Source organism: Propithecus coquereli, unplaced genomic scaffold (assembly GCF_000956105.1).
Source record: "Propithecus coquereli isolate 6110/MARCELLA unplaced genomic scaffold, Pcoq_1.0 Scaffold306, whole genome shotgun sequence".
Classification (NCBI taxonomy): Eukaryota; Metazoa; Chordata; class Mammalia; order Primates; family Indriidae; genus Propithecus; species Propithecus coquereli.
Window position 1 is genome coordinate 572,003 of NW_012148686.1, and position 19,225 is coordinate 591,227.

General features: G+C 49.4%; 1 protein-coding gene across 1 annotated transcript in view; it reads right to left on the bottom strand.

Moving 5' to 3' along the window:
* LOC105814782 (phospholipid-transporting ATPase IB) overlaps positions 1-19,225 on the bottom strand; it is a 478,735-nt gene that overhangs the window by 37,846 nt on the left and 421,664 nt on the right. Inside the window, exons 33-34 of the mRNA XM_012649872.1 lie at positions 6,567-6,655; positions 516-620 (exon numbers count right to left, since the gene is read on the bottom strand). Coding sequence (XP_012505326.1) covers positions 516-620; positions 6,567-6,655 — 194 coding nt within the window. The remainder of the gene's footprint in view (positions 1-515; positions 621-6,566; positions 6,656-19,225) is intronic.

The following is a 19,225-nucleotide window of genomic DNA, read 5'->3' on the forward strand; positions in this document are numbered from 1 at the left end:
GAGTTCCCACGTCTTCCTCAAGCCCAGTAGAAAATAATAGTTCATTGAAAACACTCCCCTGCTGAAGCGGACTTAACAAGACACCCACGAACAGCTAATGATTATCTGGGTGCGGACCCTCACGGTGCACATGCACCCTTGGGGACGGTAACTGGGCCTGAACCCAGAGGCCTGGTTCTGAAATCCTCTTTGGCAACACAGCCACCCCGGACTCTCCCGCCTTAAGATGACGTTGCTGTGATGCCCGCTTCTGCGCGTGGGCTGTTCTACCCACCTCCAGACCCAACGCGAATCCCAGTCTTACCTGGGGACAGGCCCAGCCACCCAGAAAGTCGGATTCCACGTGGCCACGAAGAGAGTGCAATTTAAATCTCACTGACAACAACCTGAATGCTCGAAACTGAGCCTGCTGTGCTCTCGGGGAGAACCAAGGCGAGAAAAAGAAACGCAGCAAGGAGTCGGGGGAAGGTCGGGAGGACCCGTGCTCCGTGAGCATTCCGAGGGCGCTGCCCCACCTCTTTCCATTACTATCCCGAAGCATGGCCTTTCCCATCACTCTGGACTTGGTTTCCAGCTCCTGCACCTCCTCCAGCAATGTCTTTTTGCAGGTATGCTTGGCCCTGTATCACGAGGGAAAGACAAAAAGAACATGGCATAGGAACTTGACACAGCTGTGAAGACCTGTGGCTCCCCTCTCAGCCACGCCCGGGTGCCCTCCCGCCAAGGCCCAGGTAGGCATGGACCGTTCAAGTGTCCGTGCGTGACAGGGGCTCCTGCTCCGCAGACCGGGACCACGAATGTCAGGGGCGCCACCTCCCCACCCGCAAAGGACGGGAAGTCTGGAGAGCTGGTGCTGGAGCCCAGTTACTCAGACCAAAGACTGGGCGGGGTTCATGAAGACCCAGGGTCTGCCTCTAAAGTCTTCGCTGCGGGATCTGAAGGCCAGAAGATGTTTTAAATCCTCACCCTGGTCCTTGCCCCAAATGCAGTCAGAGAGCCCGGGGGTTAGCAAGCGTCCTCCCTCCCTTTTTAGTCTGAAAAGAGCCGCTGCCGCAGCAGCGACGGGGCTTAGGATGCCAGCGATCACGTCCTGGCTGCAAAACCCTCGACCTGAGATGTGGAGTCAACCCCAGCACCCACGCACAGATTCCCCGCCTTGCTTTGCTAACGATTCTCCATCAGGGTCCACGTACATAGGCCTCGATGGCGTAATACAACCGTCCAAACAACAAAAGCAAGCTGGCTTTGCTACAGCAGTGTGAACTTCCGCCCTTCCTAAACCACAGGAAGAGGTACCTGTACCCTTTCTTCTGATGAAACTAAGAGGAATGCCCCCCAGTGTTCCAATAGTTGGCTGATCTCGGGGTCTTTCTAAAATGGAGACTGAACGAGGCTAAAACTGGACTACTCACTGGAAATAATCTAGGTGAAGAAAAGGCATTTTACAAGATATAGGTCAGACAAAAGAAAAACTGTAAAAAGAAAAGGCTTGTAAGTTAGCCACACACAGCAGGTTTCCTTGTTACGAAAAGCTGTACGCTGGTTTAATTTCAATATCCACACACGTGAGGATCCTGCTAGTACCGGGACTCACAGAGAGAATAAGGACAAAGACTGAGCACATCTGCCCGGAAATGAAATCAATGTCATGCGGACATTCTGAAGACGCCGCTGGTTCAGCAGAGTCGCCTACTCCCCGCCCACCCTCCACCTTCAAGGAAAGAAAGTCCGTTAAGATAATGCCAAGTCATCTCCTGACACTCAAGTTAATCTGCAACGAGTATTAGCACTAAGACACCGCATATGTGCCTGTCGTCCTTCCCCACAAAGTAAACAGAGAAAACCACACGGGTTTTAACACATAATACCGTAATTACATCAAACAGTGTCCTGAGACTCAGGGTTCATACAACACTGCAGTTCAAAGCAGAGGCTGTGGAATTTTAAGTTAAACGATAAATGAGAAAACGTCTAACATTTTGCTGGAAAGGAGATAGTCCAAAGGATGTTCAAATGTATACTGTTCAATATTACTGAGTATGTGGGCCCCAGACTGTGCCTTTTATCTCCTGGGCTTACGAGGCTAGACTGATAAGCACTGAGTGGTGTGCCCCAGCCTGCTCTGAGCCACCGCACACACGGGTCCCAGGAGAGCCGTCTGGCTACTCCCGAAGGGCGAGTTGCTCTCTCCCTCTTTCAGGACCCCTCACTCCACCAGCATCCTGCCCGCAGCCCTCTGCTCCCATGCAGGGTATAGAACAGCCCCCTTTGTTATCTCCTGGGCTGGGAGAGAGGGGTGGACTAGGAAGGTTGGGCCTCTGGGTGCGGGGCGCCGGGCATCTATAGCTTAGGCAAGAAAAGAGAGACTCCAACCACCACACTGAAGCTGCCTGTTTTCACTCATTCACAAATGGCCTCAGAAGGTGACAGTCTGAGTGTCTTGATGCCCCCAGGCATTGTATATGTTCTCAGTGGATGAAACTGCATCCACATCCAAGAGTTACTTGGCAATTTGAGCAGTTTCCACTAGGCTAGCACCTGAGAGCTGGGCTGGGAACTCAGCTGCTGTTGGAGAACACTGAATGGCAACACTGGCTACTCTTGCTGCAGGTTGCCCTTGGGAGCAAGGGATGTGGCAATTTAAAACGGTTTCCTCAAGCACCTTTATCTAATAAGGCCTGAATCAAAAAAATGATTCTAAAATCCCCCCTGTCAAAGTCTATATGTGAGTGGACTACAACGTAACATTTGTAGGTTATAAAGTCAATCTTTAAGCATCAGTGACTGTCACATCATTTAGGTCCCGCCATGAGTAGAGGTTCGGGTGTTCCCAGTCGCAGCTTTGACAGAGTCAGCTGCATTATCTGCAAATGGCTTAGCCTAGTGGCCCAGGGCTTGCTTCAGCTAACCCCGCTCCAAGAGGTCAGATAGCACAGAAGGGTGGGGGTGTCTGGCTACTGACACCTGAGTGTGAGAGTCATCGTGACCTTTCAGATGACTCCAGGTTCTGAGGGACTTTGAAAAGAAACAGATTGGTTTAGGATCTTGAACTTTCCATCATTTTGTTTCTGAAAACTTTTACCTCGACTCTTTCTTTTGCATGCAAGGACAGCAAATAAAAAGAAAATATTAAATTCTAAATGTAGATGAAAAAGTAAATACAATGTGCTTCAAAAGAAATTAGTTGCATTCGAAAGTTAAAAAAAAAAACGAAACAAAAACCAAGGCCCATTTGTATATAGAAGTTGCTCATTACCTCTTATTTCCATTGAACTGCCTATCTGGGGTTATAATAAGGAAATGAAGTCACTGTGGAATTGGGAATGTATTGTGTGATGAATGGCACAGCACAGGAGATACAGCTAGATAAAAGGAAACTGGTTCCTCTGTGTTTGGGGGCCTCGAGCTTCGTATTATTTCTGTAAAGCAATGCTAATGAACTTCCCCTCGACAGAACCCGAGCATGGCAGCTTACCTAAGCATGCCGTCATAGGTAAACACTTCGCAAGAGTGTAAGTGAAGGGATATTAAACTAGGTCTGGGCAATTTAAACTTCATGCTTCTAATAAAAATACTCACTAGCCAGGTATCGAGTGTAATCAATCAGTTATTTTAGTAAGAGATAGGTTAGTTTGGTCCCTCACGAAAATCCTGGTTAGCAGGATAATAGCGTAGGCATTTTACGGTGTTCCAAACCTGACTTAAGATAGTCTATTAATAAATCTTCATCCAAAAAGTTGACAGACTTCATGGAAAAAGTGACTGAATTACCTCATTCTGTGTCTCTTTTCTTACTCTGAGCAGCCCTGGTCCTAAAAAGGCAGTGAGAGACCGGACAGAGAAAGGGGGAAAATTCGCGAAGACAGAGCAGCTTGGTTTCTTAAGCACCCACAGAAATGGGGTTGAAAAGGCAGGGTGACCTTGTGCTAGAATTTAAAAGCCCTTTCAAAAGACAGCAATAACCACCAAAATTCAAAACAAAACAGAACAGAAAGTCCTTAAGATTGGCCCAAGGCAAAATTGAAGAAGTGCAACGATACTGTGGCCAGGTCTGTAACGCGGCCGTGGGCGTGTGCTGCTGTCACAGAGCAAGCTCTGAAGCTGCTCCTCAATCCCATTCGGTAATCGAAAACCCTTCCAGGTAGTTCAGGCTGCATCGCAGTGTATCACGCCTCAGTAAGTATCTGACAACTTAAACCAAATGATGGCTGATTGGGAACAGTCAGGACTGATATTTTTGTTCAGTGTATGGGAAGAAAAGGCCAGAAGACATTTTCTAAAGCTGCAGTTCAGAAAGAGAAATCACGGTGAAGCTCTGTGGCCTCAGCAGAGGGAAGCAAGTCACAACACGCCTTCTCTCACTGGGAGAGGCCTTTGGACTTACTTGCCTTGACAACAAATATCCCAGGCTCTGAGTATAATATGAGTTATAATATGGGCCCCTTGATCAGAGGGAAAATGCCCAAATAAACTCACAAAATCCTTCCTTTTGAAGACAGAGGTGACTTAGTTTGGACATTAAGTAGATATTACAAATTGAGCATATATGTAATTTTGGCAAATACTCCAGGTGATAGCCAATATACGCTGTCTTCTCTGCTCCTCCAAATAAAACAAGACAAAATGTGTTTCAGGAAGTGCCTCTGGAATTCAGCAGGGGCCTTTCCAGCTCAGCCCAGAACTGAGATACTGTCAGCTCCTGGGAAAAGCCGTGTCTCAGGTCCACAGTGTCTGGCTTAGGAGGGACAGCACAGGGCCGACCTTCCCTGTACCCCAGCGGCACCCTTGCACGGCCTTGGTCCCTGCGCTGACCTGGCTGGCAAGCTCCTTGGAAAGGAAGTGACTTTTACTCTTTCCATATGGTGGTGCTGGAAACAGTATCGTTTGATTTATCCTTGTTAAAATGTAAATGGTGCTAATTTTACAGCACCAGGAGAAACCAAAAACAAGTCCTGTTTGAGGGAATAGATTATCTGCTTCTTGGTGATGGGGAGTTTTTACTTGGAACGCACTGAAAAAAGATCCAGAAAACAGACAAGGAGGCACAGAGGCTTCGTAATCTATAAACATTCTCTTCGAGATGGAAGATAGACACTTTTGCTAAAGTCTTGTGCAAATACATAGTCTCAGTAAAAAATTTTTGATGACATTAATTTAAGATAGCTGATAATCAGGTTGCTACTTCTCAATCATTATAAACTGAAAAAGTCATCCAATATAGCCAAGACCATGCTGTATTTATCTAAAATGAACTTATCTTTGCAAAACTGAACAAGTCCAGCATGGGAATATATTGAGCCAAAAGTGGGCCTACTGGCTGAAAGAACATGTGGTAGAACTAATACTTTCTTACAGTACCTCTATTAGATTAAGGAAACATCTTTCCTGGCTATAATTTTCATTTCCAAGGGTTTTGATTCTGCTATTTACAGAACACAGTTTTAGCAAATAAAGTGGAAATAATGATAAATGAAAGCATTTAAGAAATTGGTATTTAATTTTTACTAAGTTGAAAAACTCAGTTAATAGGGGAAAAAATATATGTGCCATAATATTCTCTCCCCTTCTCTCTGCATTAGGTATCACTGGTCGTCAAGATAAAGCCAAAATGAAGACTTTTTCAAAAGACATCCTTAACTGTCAGGCAAGAATAATTCTCACTGACTGTGGGAGCAACGGAGAGATAGAAATGAAATCTGATGTCTTTTCCTGGAAGGTTTGGATTAAAGTCTCAATTCTCTACCTCAGGGCCCCAAGATAATTATGCTTTGCCCAAAGTTAAGCCAAGCTAGGAATCCCAATTTTCAGGGAAGTTGGCAACTATTTGTAGAAAGAACTGGGCCCACCCAAAACAAAACTCACTAAAATTAATACCTCATCTGGAGCATCCTCTCCTTTTGCTCGTGGATGATATTAAATTTACATTATATTGGAACTTAGCTGTTTCTTTTACACTGTACACAAGGTATGTTGGAAATGATATATTTTAAAATATAAAAGCAAAAATTATGAATTATTATGAGTATGAATTATTTCCTATATAACCTATATTATAATTTCATCTTTGTGACTGATTTTATAATAAACCTGCAAACTAACTTTTTAGAAGAATTTTATTAGGATTCTTACTGTGAATTGTTGGAAAAATGAAGACTACTTTGTTCTTGTAATTTGAAATGACTCACACATACACATATGACTTACATATACACCATTTTCCTTTAAGCAGGGGATTTAAAGCCAGGCCATATTTGTGATCACTTAACACTGGGTTTCAGTGACAGAGACACGGATTTTGAGTCGTGCTTCCTAAACGTGATGGAATGGGTCTGTGCTCAGAAAACTCTTCCTTACAGTCATCCCCATCGGCCTTCACACGGTCCTCTCAGGGCTCCTTTTGGTCTATATTTTCGTACTAAGATGAAGCAAAAGTTAAATTTAAAAATTAAAAGAAAAACTCTTGCTGGCAGGTAGCAGGAGACCGTTTTTTTTCAGAACTGCAGTGAAAGACGATCGCAAGGACAGACGCACCAGACTCAGCGTCGCCACCTCATTTCTCAACTTACGCTCTCCACGCCACGTCTTCAATCAGACAGGCCGTCGGAACCAGAAATAACCCCAGCCAGAAGTGTGCGGAGCTCAGGACCATAGTGGCCTGCAAGAAACAGAAGGAACACACGTATTAGCACTTTTTCTCTCAAAAACCGTGAGATGTAATTTAATCAACGCAAACCATCCCGCAACAGAAAAACAACAGGCGGCATTAAATTCAGTGGGAGACAACCCATGCACCCGGCAGGAACGTCAAGGGGACAGAAGGGGCTGGGTCCTCTCTGGGGCTCTGTGGCCTCTCGTCCCCAGTCTTCCAGTTTGACGTGTGCTGTTGTCTGTCTTGCAAAGTGCTCCAAGGCCGTCCTGATCAGAACACTGTCCTAAATCCGTCATAGAGAGAAACGTCGGAGCTGCCCACGTCGCTTCACTATGGAGCAGACTGGCCTCACTGGGTTCCTCCACTCACCGTCAGCTCATTTTCCCTCCATGCACGTTCATCTCGGAGCCAGTACCATGTCACGGCCCCTTGGGGCGGGGCCCGGGGGTTTTCCCCCCGGACCGGGAGGTTGATTGGTTCTTGTTCCTTGCTTTCGGTGATTTAAAATTCGTTGTTTTATTTTCTCCGAGTTGGATTCGGTTCCCCCCCCGGAACCTTCTTTTGGGTTTGTTGGGGGGCTTTTTAGAGATGGCAGAAGTGAGAGGTGTCTGGAAAGACGAACAGGGTTTCCACAGAGAGGGGCGGAGGGAGGGAGACTCCCTGCAGAAGAGGAAGGAGGGAAGAGCAGCAGGGAACACGGCTGGCTCTCCAGGAGACGGACTTGTTCCCGGCACCGAGCCCGGGAGCGCCCGGGAGGACACGGGTAGAGAGGGTTTCGAGGGACAGAGTCGCAGGGCCAACTCAGGTGTTCGCTGAGTCAAAAAGGAACACGGGCCGAAAGCAGACGGAGGGAGGAGTTTATTCTGAATAGAAATGGGGGCTGGGGAGTACAGAGTCCTTACGTTTGGGTTTCAAGGGAGCAAAGACTGGGGGCAAGGAGCTGGCCGGCACCCGGCAAGCTGGCTGGAAGGGTGGCCACCTGGGAAAGTGTCCACGCCCTTCATGTTCCCTGAGTTTTCTTTTCTGGAGTCCTCAACCACTTGGTGCTACCAGAATAGATGTTTTGCTAGAAACTCACTGCAAAGTGGAGTGAGACCTGTAGAGGGAGGCAGGGCACAGGGACCGAGGGACGATTAACCCGGGGACCTGCACAGGGACTCAGAGGGGCTGAGAACTGGGGGGCCCAGGGCAGCTCCCACTGTGCAGTACGAAGGGGTGGTTCACCCGGCCCAAGCCTGGCATCTGGGCGTCCGCCACTCTGGTTTCCATCCTCTGCTCCAGCTGGACAACCACGCGCACCGCGGTCCTGTGGCTCATCTGCACACAGGGCTTTCCTGCCTGGGGTCTGTCCTCACAGTGTCCCCACCCCACCCCCGATCCCAGGCACCCACCTTACCCATCTGGCCAAGTCCGGGCCCAACCACAGCCCTCCTGCCTCCGAACACCACCGCAGAGCCCTGTCGGTGGTGCCCGGCATTTTACAGCAGTTAAACTGAGAAGTAGCGAGGTTTGGGGGAAAATCACAAGTATCCACGGTGCCCCAGGACCAGCCGCCATGAATGTGGTGACAGACTTTGTGTTCTCCAGCACAGGGTGAATTTGAAAAGATGTCATAAAGACAGAGAAGGCAACAGTTCACTCCAAGGAGAAGGAAACTAGGGTTTCTTTGTGCATCACTGTGTGTCAGGACTTCTCACAAAGCACTTTATTTAATCCTTCACAATACCCATTTTACAGAAGAAAAACTAAGTCTGCACCTTCCCCCAAGTATCTGTGGCAGAGTCATCAGGATGCAAACCAGCCGTCGTGCTCCAGCCCTCTCCCCTCCCCTGCGTGTGAGGAAGAACTTCCCTCTCCCCGGCGCACCTCCCTGGGCGGGAGAGAGCACAATACCCACGGCATAAGTTTAATTTCCATTTAGCACCAGAAACACCAGGCACCAGTTTCAAATTTTAAGTAAAAGAAAATTTGGAAAACAGTAACAAAAAGAAACACAGGAGGGAATAAAATTCCCAATCCATCTCCACCGAGTGACACTGCAACATAACAACGCAATCTGCAATGACAACCGGATCCGTAAGAATACTTGTGGCTGCAATCCCCACCTGTCTCCTCGGCCCTCCCTGCCCCTCACCTTCCTCTCTGAAAATGTTGTTCCATCCAAAGGCCAAGGGTGCCTCTGCCTTGTTTCTGAGGTTTGGCTTTCCAAAAACATTGTTTCCCGTGAGTGTGCAACCGTTACTGGGAGCCCTTTCAGCAAGGGTGGCAATGCAAGTTGCAAATCCATTTGCTCAGGGTGCCTATGCAGCGGTTGAACAGTTAGGAGCTGTGCGCCCCTCGAAAGGCTCGGCTTAGAGGCAGCTGTGCTGAGCCCACCCATCACCTGCTGGGAGCACACATTCTCCCCGCACTGGAAGGAGACTGGCCCTAACTCTGCAGGGCAGCAGCAGAGAAAATACCATGGCCAGATAATGTACTGAGTGAGCCCCCACCAACTTGCCACAGGAGGGAGGAAGCAAAATTAGGGCTGAAAGCTAGTTCTTCATTTCCTGAACTCATGCGTGCCCACTCTCTCCCCATACAAAATGCCTATAGGCTGGTGCCAATTTTAAGCTTAGCTTTAAGCAAAACAGGGTAGCTATCTGAGTTCAATACCCTGGAACATCCTCTGAAGATGATTCTACCAAGCCCTCATTTCAGAAGCCCTGTGTGAATACAAATGAAATTTTAGATAAATGACCAAGGGATCCCAGCAGCACCTGCATACCTGTGATAAGCCAGAAACTGCCCAGCGCACTCAATCCTGATGTTTACACAGCAACCCGCTGGCACGGCCAGGACTCCTGCACAAAGGACAGGCGAACCCACAGCTTCCAGCCTAGAAAGCCGCCAACTTAGCCTCCCCGTCACCTGCGGCTGATGTTGGGAGAGATTACGCAACCGCCTAAAAACAGTCCTACAAGATTTAGTGTTATTAAAAACAAAAGACAGAAAAAACACACCCTTTTTGACACTGCGCTTTATCAATGTTTTTTGTCACCAAAGCGTAAGGGAGCTTTATCAACAGACTTGCTAATTTTTGAAACCTCCAAAGTCAGTGGTGGCTCATTACCATAACAACATGGGAAAGTTTCTCAAAAGCAACCCCTTATATTCCCAAGGAGCATATTCGTCCTCCGCAAGGATGAGGCAGTGCTTTCTGGGGGTTATGATGTAAATACACTAAAATGTACGTATCTTAAGTATTTAGTTCAAAGAATTTTGACAACTGCCTATACCACCCAAAACAAGGTACAGGACATCCCCACTACTCCTCCAGCGCCCTCGCCAGTCCATGCCCACCCCCAGTGGGCAATCACCGCCCTGACCGCCATCACTATAGTTAAGTTTTGCCCATTCTAGAATATCACATAAATGGAATGACAGAGTACGAATTCTTTTGAATCTGGCTTGTTTCGCTCAACATAGTGTCTCTGAGACTGACTCCATGCTGTTGCATGCATCTGTAACTCTTTCTGATTTTTTTGAATAGTATTCCATTGTATGACTATTTCACAATTTGTTTATCCAGGCTCCTACTGATGGACGTGTGGGTTATTTCCAGTTTGGGCCTATAATTAAGATTAAGGCTGCTAAGCACATGCTTGTACACAGCTCTTTTTTGCATGTGTGGACACGTTTCCAATTCTTTTAGGTAAGCAGCTGGGAGTGGTTTGCTCTGTGATCGGGGAAGTATATGATTAATTTTGTAGGAAACAGCCAAAGAGCTCTCCAAAGTGTCTGTCTGAATGAAGCAAACGTGTGCGCATTCCAGTTGCTCCAGGTCCTCGGCAGCAGTTGGTACTGCCGTCTTTCTGATTTTAGCCGCTCTCGTGGCCCACTGGGGTAATGACGTTGTGCATGAGGTGGGACCGCTCTGGCAAACATTGTCACCGGCCCATGAGCTAATTCAGGCCGAAGCTTCATGAGAGGGGGCCGCTCTCCCCTGGCAGGCAGGACAGCGCGGACAAGGCTGAAGAGGTCTGCGAAGGAGGCCCTGATGCAAACCGGGACTCCTCCCCCTGCAAGACAACAGACCGGAGTGTGTTTTGTTTTTAATGGGGGGTAGCGTTTAAACTCTTGTTTATTTCCCAGTGGTGTGGAGAAGACATTTCCCAATTTTCCCAAACAGGGTGTGAAGAGGTGGCATGCTGCTACTGTACTTTGCCTACTTATTTGAGAGAAAGGTGGGACCCTTTCATCCCCAAATTATTAATTGGTTTTTCTTTCACAGTAATAGTCATTTCACGTCCCATTTTTCTCGTCAGCGCCCAATTTTAGAGACCAAATGTTTGGTCTAACCAAATAGCTGTATTACATCACCTAGAACGACCCCCACACTCTGCTTTCTAGTAACTTCCTGAAGCTGTTATTTGGGCAATCTTATGCCACTCTGCATAGTGTGTGATATGGGAAATTAAGGCAGGAAAACAGGTTACTGCTGCTCTGGCGACATGTGACTCTTATTTCCAAGGTAAGAATGGGACTGGTTTAGAACCGGTACTGCGTGGTTTGAGAACAAGCAATCTGCACTCTCCTACTTTCGGGAACAATATAAAAAACCAGCGTCCCCTGATGACACGTGTGCAGTCTCTGTCTTCTATGTCGTGCGGGCAGTTGTTCGGCAGGAGTCACGGGAAGGGCTTCGGAGACACCAGATGCCAAGCTTCACCCCAGCGGACTGTCCTCTGGTGGGGGTGAGACCACAGCTTCCGGAAACTATGCTGGGGGCTGCGTGTCTGTGGCACCTTGTTTACATCACGTGTTTGTGGGCAGTTTTAACAATCATTATTTCTAGACTGCAAGCCTCACGTGATTACACGGAAGGCCAAGAGAGGCCCCGTGCTGACACAGCAAAGTCACACGCCTCCCTGAAGAGAAAAACTAGATGCCCAACAGTCTCAAAACCCCCGATAATTTGGAATATCAGGTCCAACATTAAAGCACAGTGTTTAGGGCAGACACTGCTAAAGATGCTGCTGATGGCCATCTCTCTTTGTCACCGTCTGAGCCACGAGCCCTGGGAAGAGATGAGCACCCCTTGCATGGCCATGGCCCGCCGGCTTCTGCATCTGGGAGGTCCAGGGATGCAGGCACTGGGTCGCAGACAGCAAAACCAGCTCTCTTGCCCCCACGGAGCCCAGAGCCCTGGAACAGATGGCACCATGTTCACTTCATCCATTCACCAGCGGCTGTGGTGCCAGAACACACACCCTCGTGGCCCCGTCTGTGGGTCGCCCACACTCCCCAAGGCACAGTAAGGAGGTGTGTGCTCACCCTCCTCCCGCAGAGGGGGATGAACCCAAGGTCTCTAACCAAGAGCCCATGGAGGCACTGCTGGGGAAGGGCATCCGCAAGGACCACAGAGTGACTGGCAAGGGTTTCTTTAAAGGAGGTTCCGTGAGGGGATGGATTGCAGAGTCTTTAAAAGCACTGCTTGAGTCAGCTGGGGCCGCCAGAACAAAATGCCACAGACTGGGCAGCTTAAACAGCAGACATTTCTTTCCTCCCAGTCCTGGAGGCTGGAAATGTGAGCTCAGGGTTCTGGCAAGGGCCCTCTTCCTGGCTTGCAGAAGGCCTCGATCTCACTGTGTGCCCACATGACTTCTTTTTTTGTGCATAGACAGAGAGAGAGAGTGCGAGCGAGCTCCTGGCTCCCTTCTTACAGGCGCACTGATCCCATCATGAAGGCCCCACCCTCACGACCTCAGCTAACCCAGGTTATCTGCTAAAGGCTCCACCTCTTAGCACCACCACATTGGAGGTAAGGGCTTCAGCATTTGAGTGTGGGGAGGGACCAGACGTTCAGCCCACAGCAAGCACGGACAGACGGCCTAAGCTCCAATCGCAGCTCTGCCATTCACTCAGCCCTTCACCCTCACGCCTCAGTTTCTTCTTCTGTAAAATGGGAAAAACACAGTTTTTGCCTCAAAGGGTTACTGTGAGGCTTAAATGAATCCATAAATGTAAAGCACTAAAGAAAGTGCCTGGCGCATGGCGTCATACACATTACCTACAACTGATTTTTGTTTTACACTATTGACCATGACAGTTCTTACGTAGACATCTCAGATATGGTTGACAGTGACGTACAAGGATTCCTGAATGAGTTCTGAGGGGGAACTGGGTACCAGAGAGTACGATCTGCTCCAACTGTCAGGGGAGGCTTACCCACCCCTGTTCTCAAGAGCAGTGAGAGCTGCATGCTACAGAATTCTTGATTATTTGGGAACCAGGTGCTTACTGGTGACAGACAGCAAGTGCTCATAGTGACGGTGGCGGTGGAAAGCTAAAGTCTGTCCTCTGCACTCCAGTGCAAGCGTCATTCCCTGGTGCTTAATGCCTATTGATGCAGGCGAACTCTCATTGTGCAGTGCCAGGCGCTGCTTCTCGGGTCCGCAGAACACCACTCGGGACGTTCAGATGTTGCTCTCTGATGATGGAGGATGTTCACCAATAACTTTGTGCCCAAACGGAAAAGGAAAAAGGGGGGATGACCGCTCACAAAACATGTCGTCCACATAGCTGCTCAGCACAAGGCTGAACACGGCGCCTGCCCGGATCCCAGCCCCGGGAGGAGGAGGGCAACTCTCAGCCCAGCCGTGCTGTGCAGCCTCGGCTGCTTCCAGGGCGCATGAGCGGGGCCGGAATGAGGAACTGAACTGTCCGTGGCCGTCTGCTTATCTAACCCTATCACAGGGGGAAAAGGAGTCTCGGAGCTGGAAGTCCAAGAGACCATCCTGGCCTTCCAGGCTTCCCGCACAGTAACTGTCTCTGGTGGTGACCAAGATGTCCCCGGTCCCCGCCGTGACAGCAGGCTCACAGGCACTATGGCAAGCAGCACCCACGTGGCTCGACAGGAGTGACCCCGGGAAGGACAATGCCCCCAGCCTCGACTTTTCTCCTAGGAATTAATGACGACGTAGACAATGGGGATCACATAAGAGCATGTAGACACACCAATGTACCTTAAATACGAGATACTGTATCTCACTGAAAAGTCCCTCCCCGTCACTCCTCTGGGCATTCAGAATACTCCAAAAATGCTAACATAACCCGAAAGATTCCCTGCGTCCTACGTTAGAGCACCGATGTGCTAGCAGTCACGCCAAACCACACGCCCACAAGACACAGCCTCGCGGCTCTTCGGTCTCACCCGAATATTTGGAAAACAGATCATTTCACATTAAAACCAGTAACATGTTCACAATACATTTGAGTGATTTCTTTTTCACCTAAAACCAGAGACTTCAAATGAACATCATTTCTGAGATGCAACACCCAGGATATCTCCCAGGCCTCCCAGGGTGTGTCCTCTCTCTGTGCCGGTAGAGGTGTTCCACGCACGAGTTTGAGCAGCGTGGAATTAACAGTCTCGAATGCAAATCTGGGTTTGAAAATAATTTATACATTTTTACATAATGTTTAAATCAGTGGGCACAGGACATTCACGGCAACACAAGCAGGAGCCGAGGGTGCTGGGGGCGGGCGTGGGAAGGCCTTGAGTCACCAGCCTTTAACTCTGCCGTGGTTTGGTCTCATCCAGCCTCCTCTTGGCTCTTGTTCACGGCTGGGGATCAAGGTTGTTTTGCCTTCCATCTGGTTGGATTTCTTGGGGTGCTTCTGGATCTATATCTCAAAACTGAGATCTACAAGAAGGACGCTCAGGAGGGAAGAGAGGTCCCCTGGGGGGCACGGCCGGTGGGCTCCTTCATAGTCTCACTAAGTGACGTGAGCACGCACAAGGGAGCAGAGCTGTGGGGCCCGTGGGGACCGTCCGAGCAGCAGTGTGGTGAGTGAGAACTGCGCATTCAGATGGACCGGGGTGGAACTGTGCCTCTGAGCCTGGGACTGCATCGCGGAAACAGGTTCCTCCACGCCCCAGGGCCGTCGTGCCTGGCACATGGCTGGCTGTGCTCACGCTCTCACACATTCCATTGCACCAGAACCCCGTGCTGTCTTGGGGCCAAACCTTCAAAAATAAGCACATATTTCCTCCTTCCTCAAACTCTACCTTGCCTCCCCCACCCGACATCTGTACTGTACCAAGTGCTGATCTTGAAACAGCTCTGACTGTAAAATGACTTAGCCGGAGCCAATGAGCTCAGTGGCTGGAGCTCAGTACCAGGCGTCTGAGCCCCTGCCAGCTGGCCCCGGGCCAGCCCTCAGCCTTCCCAGAGCAGAACAATCCGGGGACCCCTCCATGAGACATTTTCTCCAATGTTTTCTTTAACTCTGACAACTGCAACTGAAATTCAGCAGCAGCTTGTAGTCGGCCCCCCTCCTCCCCCGGACTTCTGCATATTTCTCTCTCTCTCTCTGTGTCTGTCTATCTCTCTGTCTTCGTCTCTCTCTCTCTCTCTCTCTCTCTCTCCTCACTTGCTCTTGCTGTCATCCTTTTTACCGCCTCTCTACACTAAAGTTCATGGCTTGTTGTTTTTTTCATAAAACAGAAAAACGTTCTTAGGGGTGAAAAGACTTAATAAAGATTTTATGACAGCACGATGAAAACTGCAAAAAATGTCCATCTGAAGTACCAAATGAAGAAATTAAAATAATGCTTTCTACTTTTAAAATCGATAATTATTTCTTTCATGAAACAGGTAACGTCACAACCACAGCCAACCCGCCTTCCCTCCGCCGCAGTTTTAGGGCACTTACTCTGTGCCACTCTCTTGGTTACTTCTGGGAGACACGGAGAGGAAGGCAGCACGCGCCCCAAACCTCACCTGTGGGCATCTACACGCACTGGACGGAACCGGGTGCGCAGCGCAGGGTAGTCACGTGTCTGCTCACGTGCACTGCTGGTTGCACGGAAGGATGGGCAGCACACCCCTCGATCACGCCAAGCTCCCAATAGGGTATCCCAAATAACACACGTGCATATTCTGTGTCTAAAACCAAGCCCCACTCCCCTCCCCTCTGTCCCAGCACTCCCTACTTCACCACCGAGGCACTGGCCCCGGCACGAGAGGCAGGTCTTGGTTTCAGTTTCTACCCTCTTCTAGCAATCCCTCCTCCCTGGGTACTACCACGCATATTATTTCTAAGCCCCACAAAAACCCTTGCAAGAAAGACACTAATTGTTCCCATTTTACAGATGAGGCAATTGAGGCTGGGTGGCTGAGTGGCCAGTCCAAGGCCACACAGGAAGGGGCTGAGTCAGAGTTTGAATCCAGTTTTCTCCAACTCTGGGGTCAGTGCCTGTCCCATAGCATCAGAGATGCATACTCTTAACAGACGATGGCTTCACTGTCTACTTCATAATTTACTAATATTTTCTGTATTGTAATTTGCTAACCTTTCAAAAACTTTTATTTTAATCAGTTGCAAGCCTTTAAATTTGTATAATCCAGCTTCCATTTTTAGCTCAGAAATCCCAGTCTGACTTTACCATACATAAGTTAATTATTTCGCTACATTTCTGACTCTTGTCTTTTTCCACTCTGCTTAAAATATAACAGTCTTAAAATAATAAGTTTAATAATGAGACTGGTCCCAGGGCGTTTCGTTACTCCCCAGCACGCTGCAGCTGTGCCAGCCACGCAAGCTGCCGTGCATTACTCGGGAACGCGGAAGCTGCTGTCTTGGTACTCAGTTAATAAACAACACTAACAGTCGTCTCGGAGTCTACACGGGTGGTGTGGTTTGACTGGATTTCACGGGTCCTCACCAGTCCTTAGTCGGACAAGTCCTATTAAGGTTGGTGCCTAGGAAGCAAAAATAACATCTTAGTCTTCAAATCATCCCAGAGGGCACTGGCAAGTTAGAAAACACAGTCATGTGTCACTTAACGACGGGACGCTGTTCTGAGAAATGTATCATTAGGCAATTTCTTCGCTGTGTGAACATCGCAGAGCAAACCCACAGGAGCCTGGGTGGGATGGCCTACACCTGGGTGTGTGCTCCTAGCACGGCCTGTCGCTCCTGGGCCACTGGGCTGCACGACATGTGACTGTACTGAACACTGTAGGCAAGCGTGACACAACGGTAAGCAGTTTACTATCTGTGTATCTAAACGTGTCTAAACATGGAAAAGGTACAGGAAAAATACAGTGTTATAATCTTATGGCACCACCGTCATATATGTGGCCTGTCATGGACCGAAAGGTCCTTATGCAACGCGTGACTATAATCACTTCATAAAAGGGAAGTGATCTGAGCGAGGAGAGGAGAGGAAGCCTGCAGCTGACGGCACAGCAGCCCTGCCTGGATTGCAAGCTCTGGGCGCTGAGACAACCATCCTGGAGGTATTGCTATTCTGAGATTCTCCAGAGAGGCAGAGCCTCCCACACAGGGATCATGGACCATCGCGGATGCTCTTTAGCTTCAAACTCTGGTTTGAATGCTCGTGTCCCTCTAAAGGTAGCGCCAGAGCAGCACGAGGGCCCTGCTCAGACCCCTCCTCTCAGTGCAATGCCCAAGACTCTGAGCCTAGACACGAAAATCTCATTGACAACACTAGAAACCTAGCGTCGTGCACCGACGGGGAAGGAGGGGTCGTCAATACGTGCTTATCTAGGTGGAAACATCAGAGCCGGCTTCATACGCCGGCAGGATCACTTCCAGGGAGATCACAGACCTCACGGTGAGAAGTATTTAAAACTTTTTAGAAGAAATATAGGAGACTATCCTTATGACTCTAAGCTTTTAGAAAAGATACAAATAGCAAAAACTGTGAAAGAAGATAGATGAGCTTGACTGCGTTAAAATGGAAAACTTTTGTACTAAAAGACACCATAAACAAAGTTAAGGAAAAGCCACAGATTGAGTGATTTCCACTGTGCCCTCCATTCCGACTACACACTCCTGGGACACTCGCCCGTGTCACGGACAGACATGCTCAGCAGTGTTTGCTGTGGCGTTTTTGGCAATGGCAGCATGGAGAAAAAGGAAACCTAAATGTTTATCAACAGGAGACTAAATAAATTTTGGCATATTTGTATAAATCAAAACAGCACTAAAATGAATGAACTACAATTATATCACTATGGGTAAACTTCAAAAACAGTTTTTTAAAAAAACAAAACTCAGCGTTGAGGAGAAGGGTACAAATGATACAATCTATACAGTTGCAAAACCCTGCGAAGCCAACACTGTGTGTCGTCTGTGTTTGCACACACCGAGGACATGCACGAGGACAGTGAGCGTTGCAGCAAGGGGAGTATTTCCACCCCACGGAGAGTGAGACTGGGAGGGCACTGAGGGGGGATACAAACAATGTGGTCGACGTTTTATTTACTTTCAAGAAGATGTGAAGCAAATTGGCATGTTAATATTTGAACAGGCCAGGTATTTAATTACCTGGCCTTTTTCTCTATACGTGAAACCTGTCACAATGTGGGTACACTCCACTCTTGGCCCTGGAGAGTGGCACCTGCACAGTGAGGCCCAGCGCAGGATGCTGGGTTTAAAGGCGGGGCCCAGACGAGGTCACCGAGGCTCAATCCAGCATGCGCTGCTGCCGGGACTGCAGGGGGAACAGGAGGGACAGTGCTTGCCCTCGAGCAGCAGGGTGTGAGGAATGGAGACACTTCCAAGGCAAAGCAGAGTCCCGTGGCTTCTAGAAGAGAGATCCCAGTGGGTTCACTGAGGTTCCACCTCTTTGCAGGTAAGAGGAGCTCTCCAGCCAGAAGAGGGACAGAGAACCGCACTGGGAGCTACAGGGCAGGGCGGCGGTGGGGGCGGGGGTCTGTCCTGCAACCTGCAAGAGAACAACAGTGGGCTGGGGTTTAGAGGAGTGTGGGCAGGGGGGCCTGCACGGAGGGAAGACTGCCAGTCCGAGGGGCTCAGACTGCACTCAGGAGGCAGCAGGGAGCCCTGGGGGCGTTTCGGGCCGGGAACAGCCATCACGGCCCTAGCTGCAGAGCAAGCAAAGCGCAGGCAGCGCCTGGGAGGCCCAGGAGGAGGCCCCTGAAGGAGCAGAGGGGACAAACCTGGATCGGACGGAGGGGACAGAGAAGGGGGAGGCGAACCTGAGGCTCTGAAGGAAGTCAAGAAAGTTCTGGTTCTAGAGAGAGGCTGGGGAAACGAGGGTGTGGAGCACTCCACAGAGATGGACACGCGCAGCCTGACGAGGTTGGCCGCGACACCCGGGATAGAGCTGCGAGGACCCTGTGCTAGCCACAGGCCACGCCACGTTCCCAGCCTCTTCCGTGAATTAGCTCATTTCATCCTTTCGACACCCCGCGAGGGAGGCATTGTTGTGATTCCTCTCTTACAGATGAGGATGCCAGGCGAGAAAGGTCAAGCAGCTTGGCCAGGGTCACACGGCTGGGGCCGGCAGAGCCAGGACCTAAACTGGATCCCAAAGCCCAAGCTCTGGGCCTCGCAGAGACGAGGGCTAGTCCTGTCCTGTTGGGGTCGTCTGCACTGTGCTGACGGGTGAACCTGTGGCAACTCAGGAGATGACAGAGAAAAGGAACGCACGCCAAGGGAAGGCGTGAGGCTGGCACCTGGGCGACCTGTGTTCGGAGGTGGGAGGAAGAGAAGTAGCCAGCCCTTCATGAAGTCCAGGTTGGGCGGAGGAAGACCCAG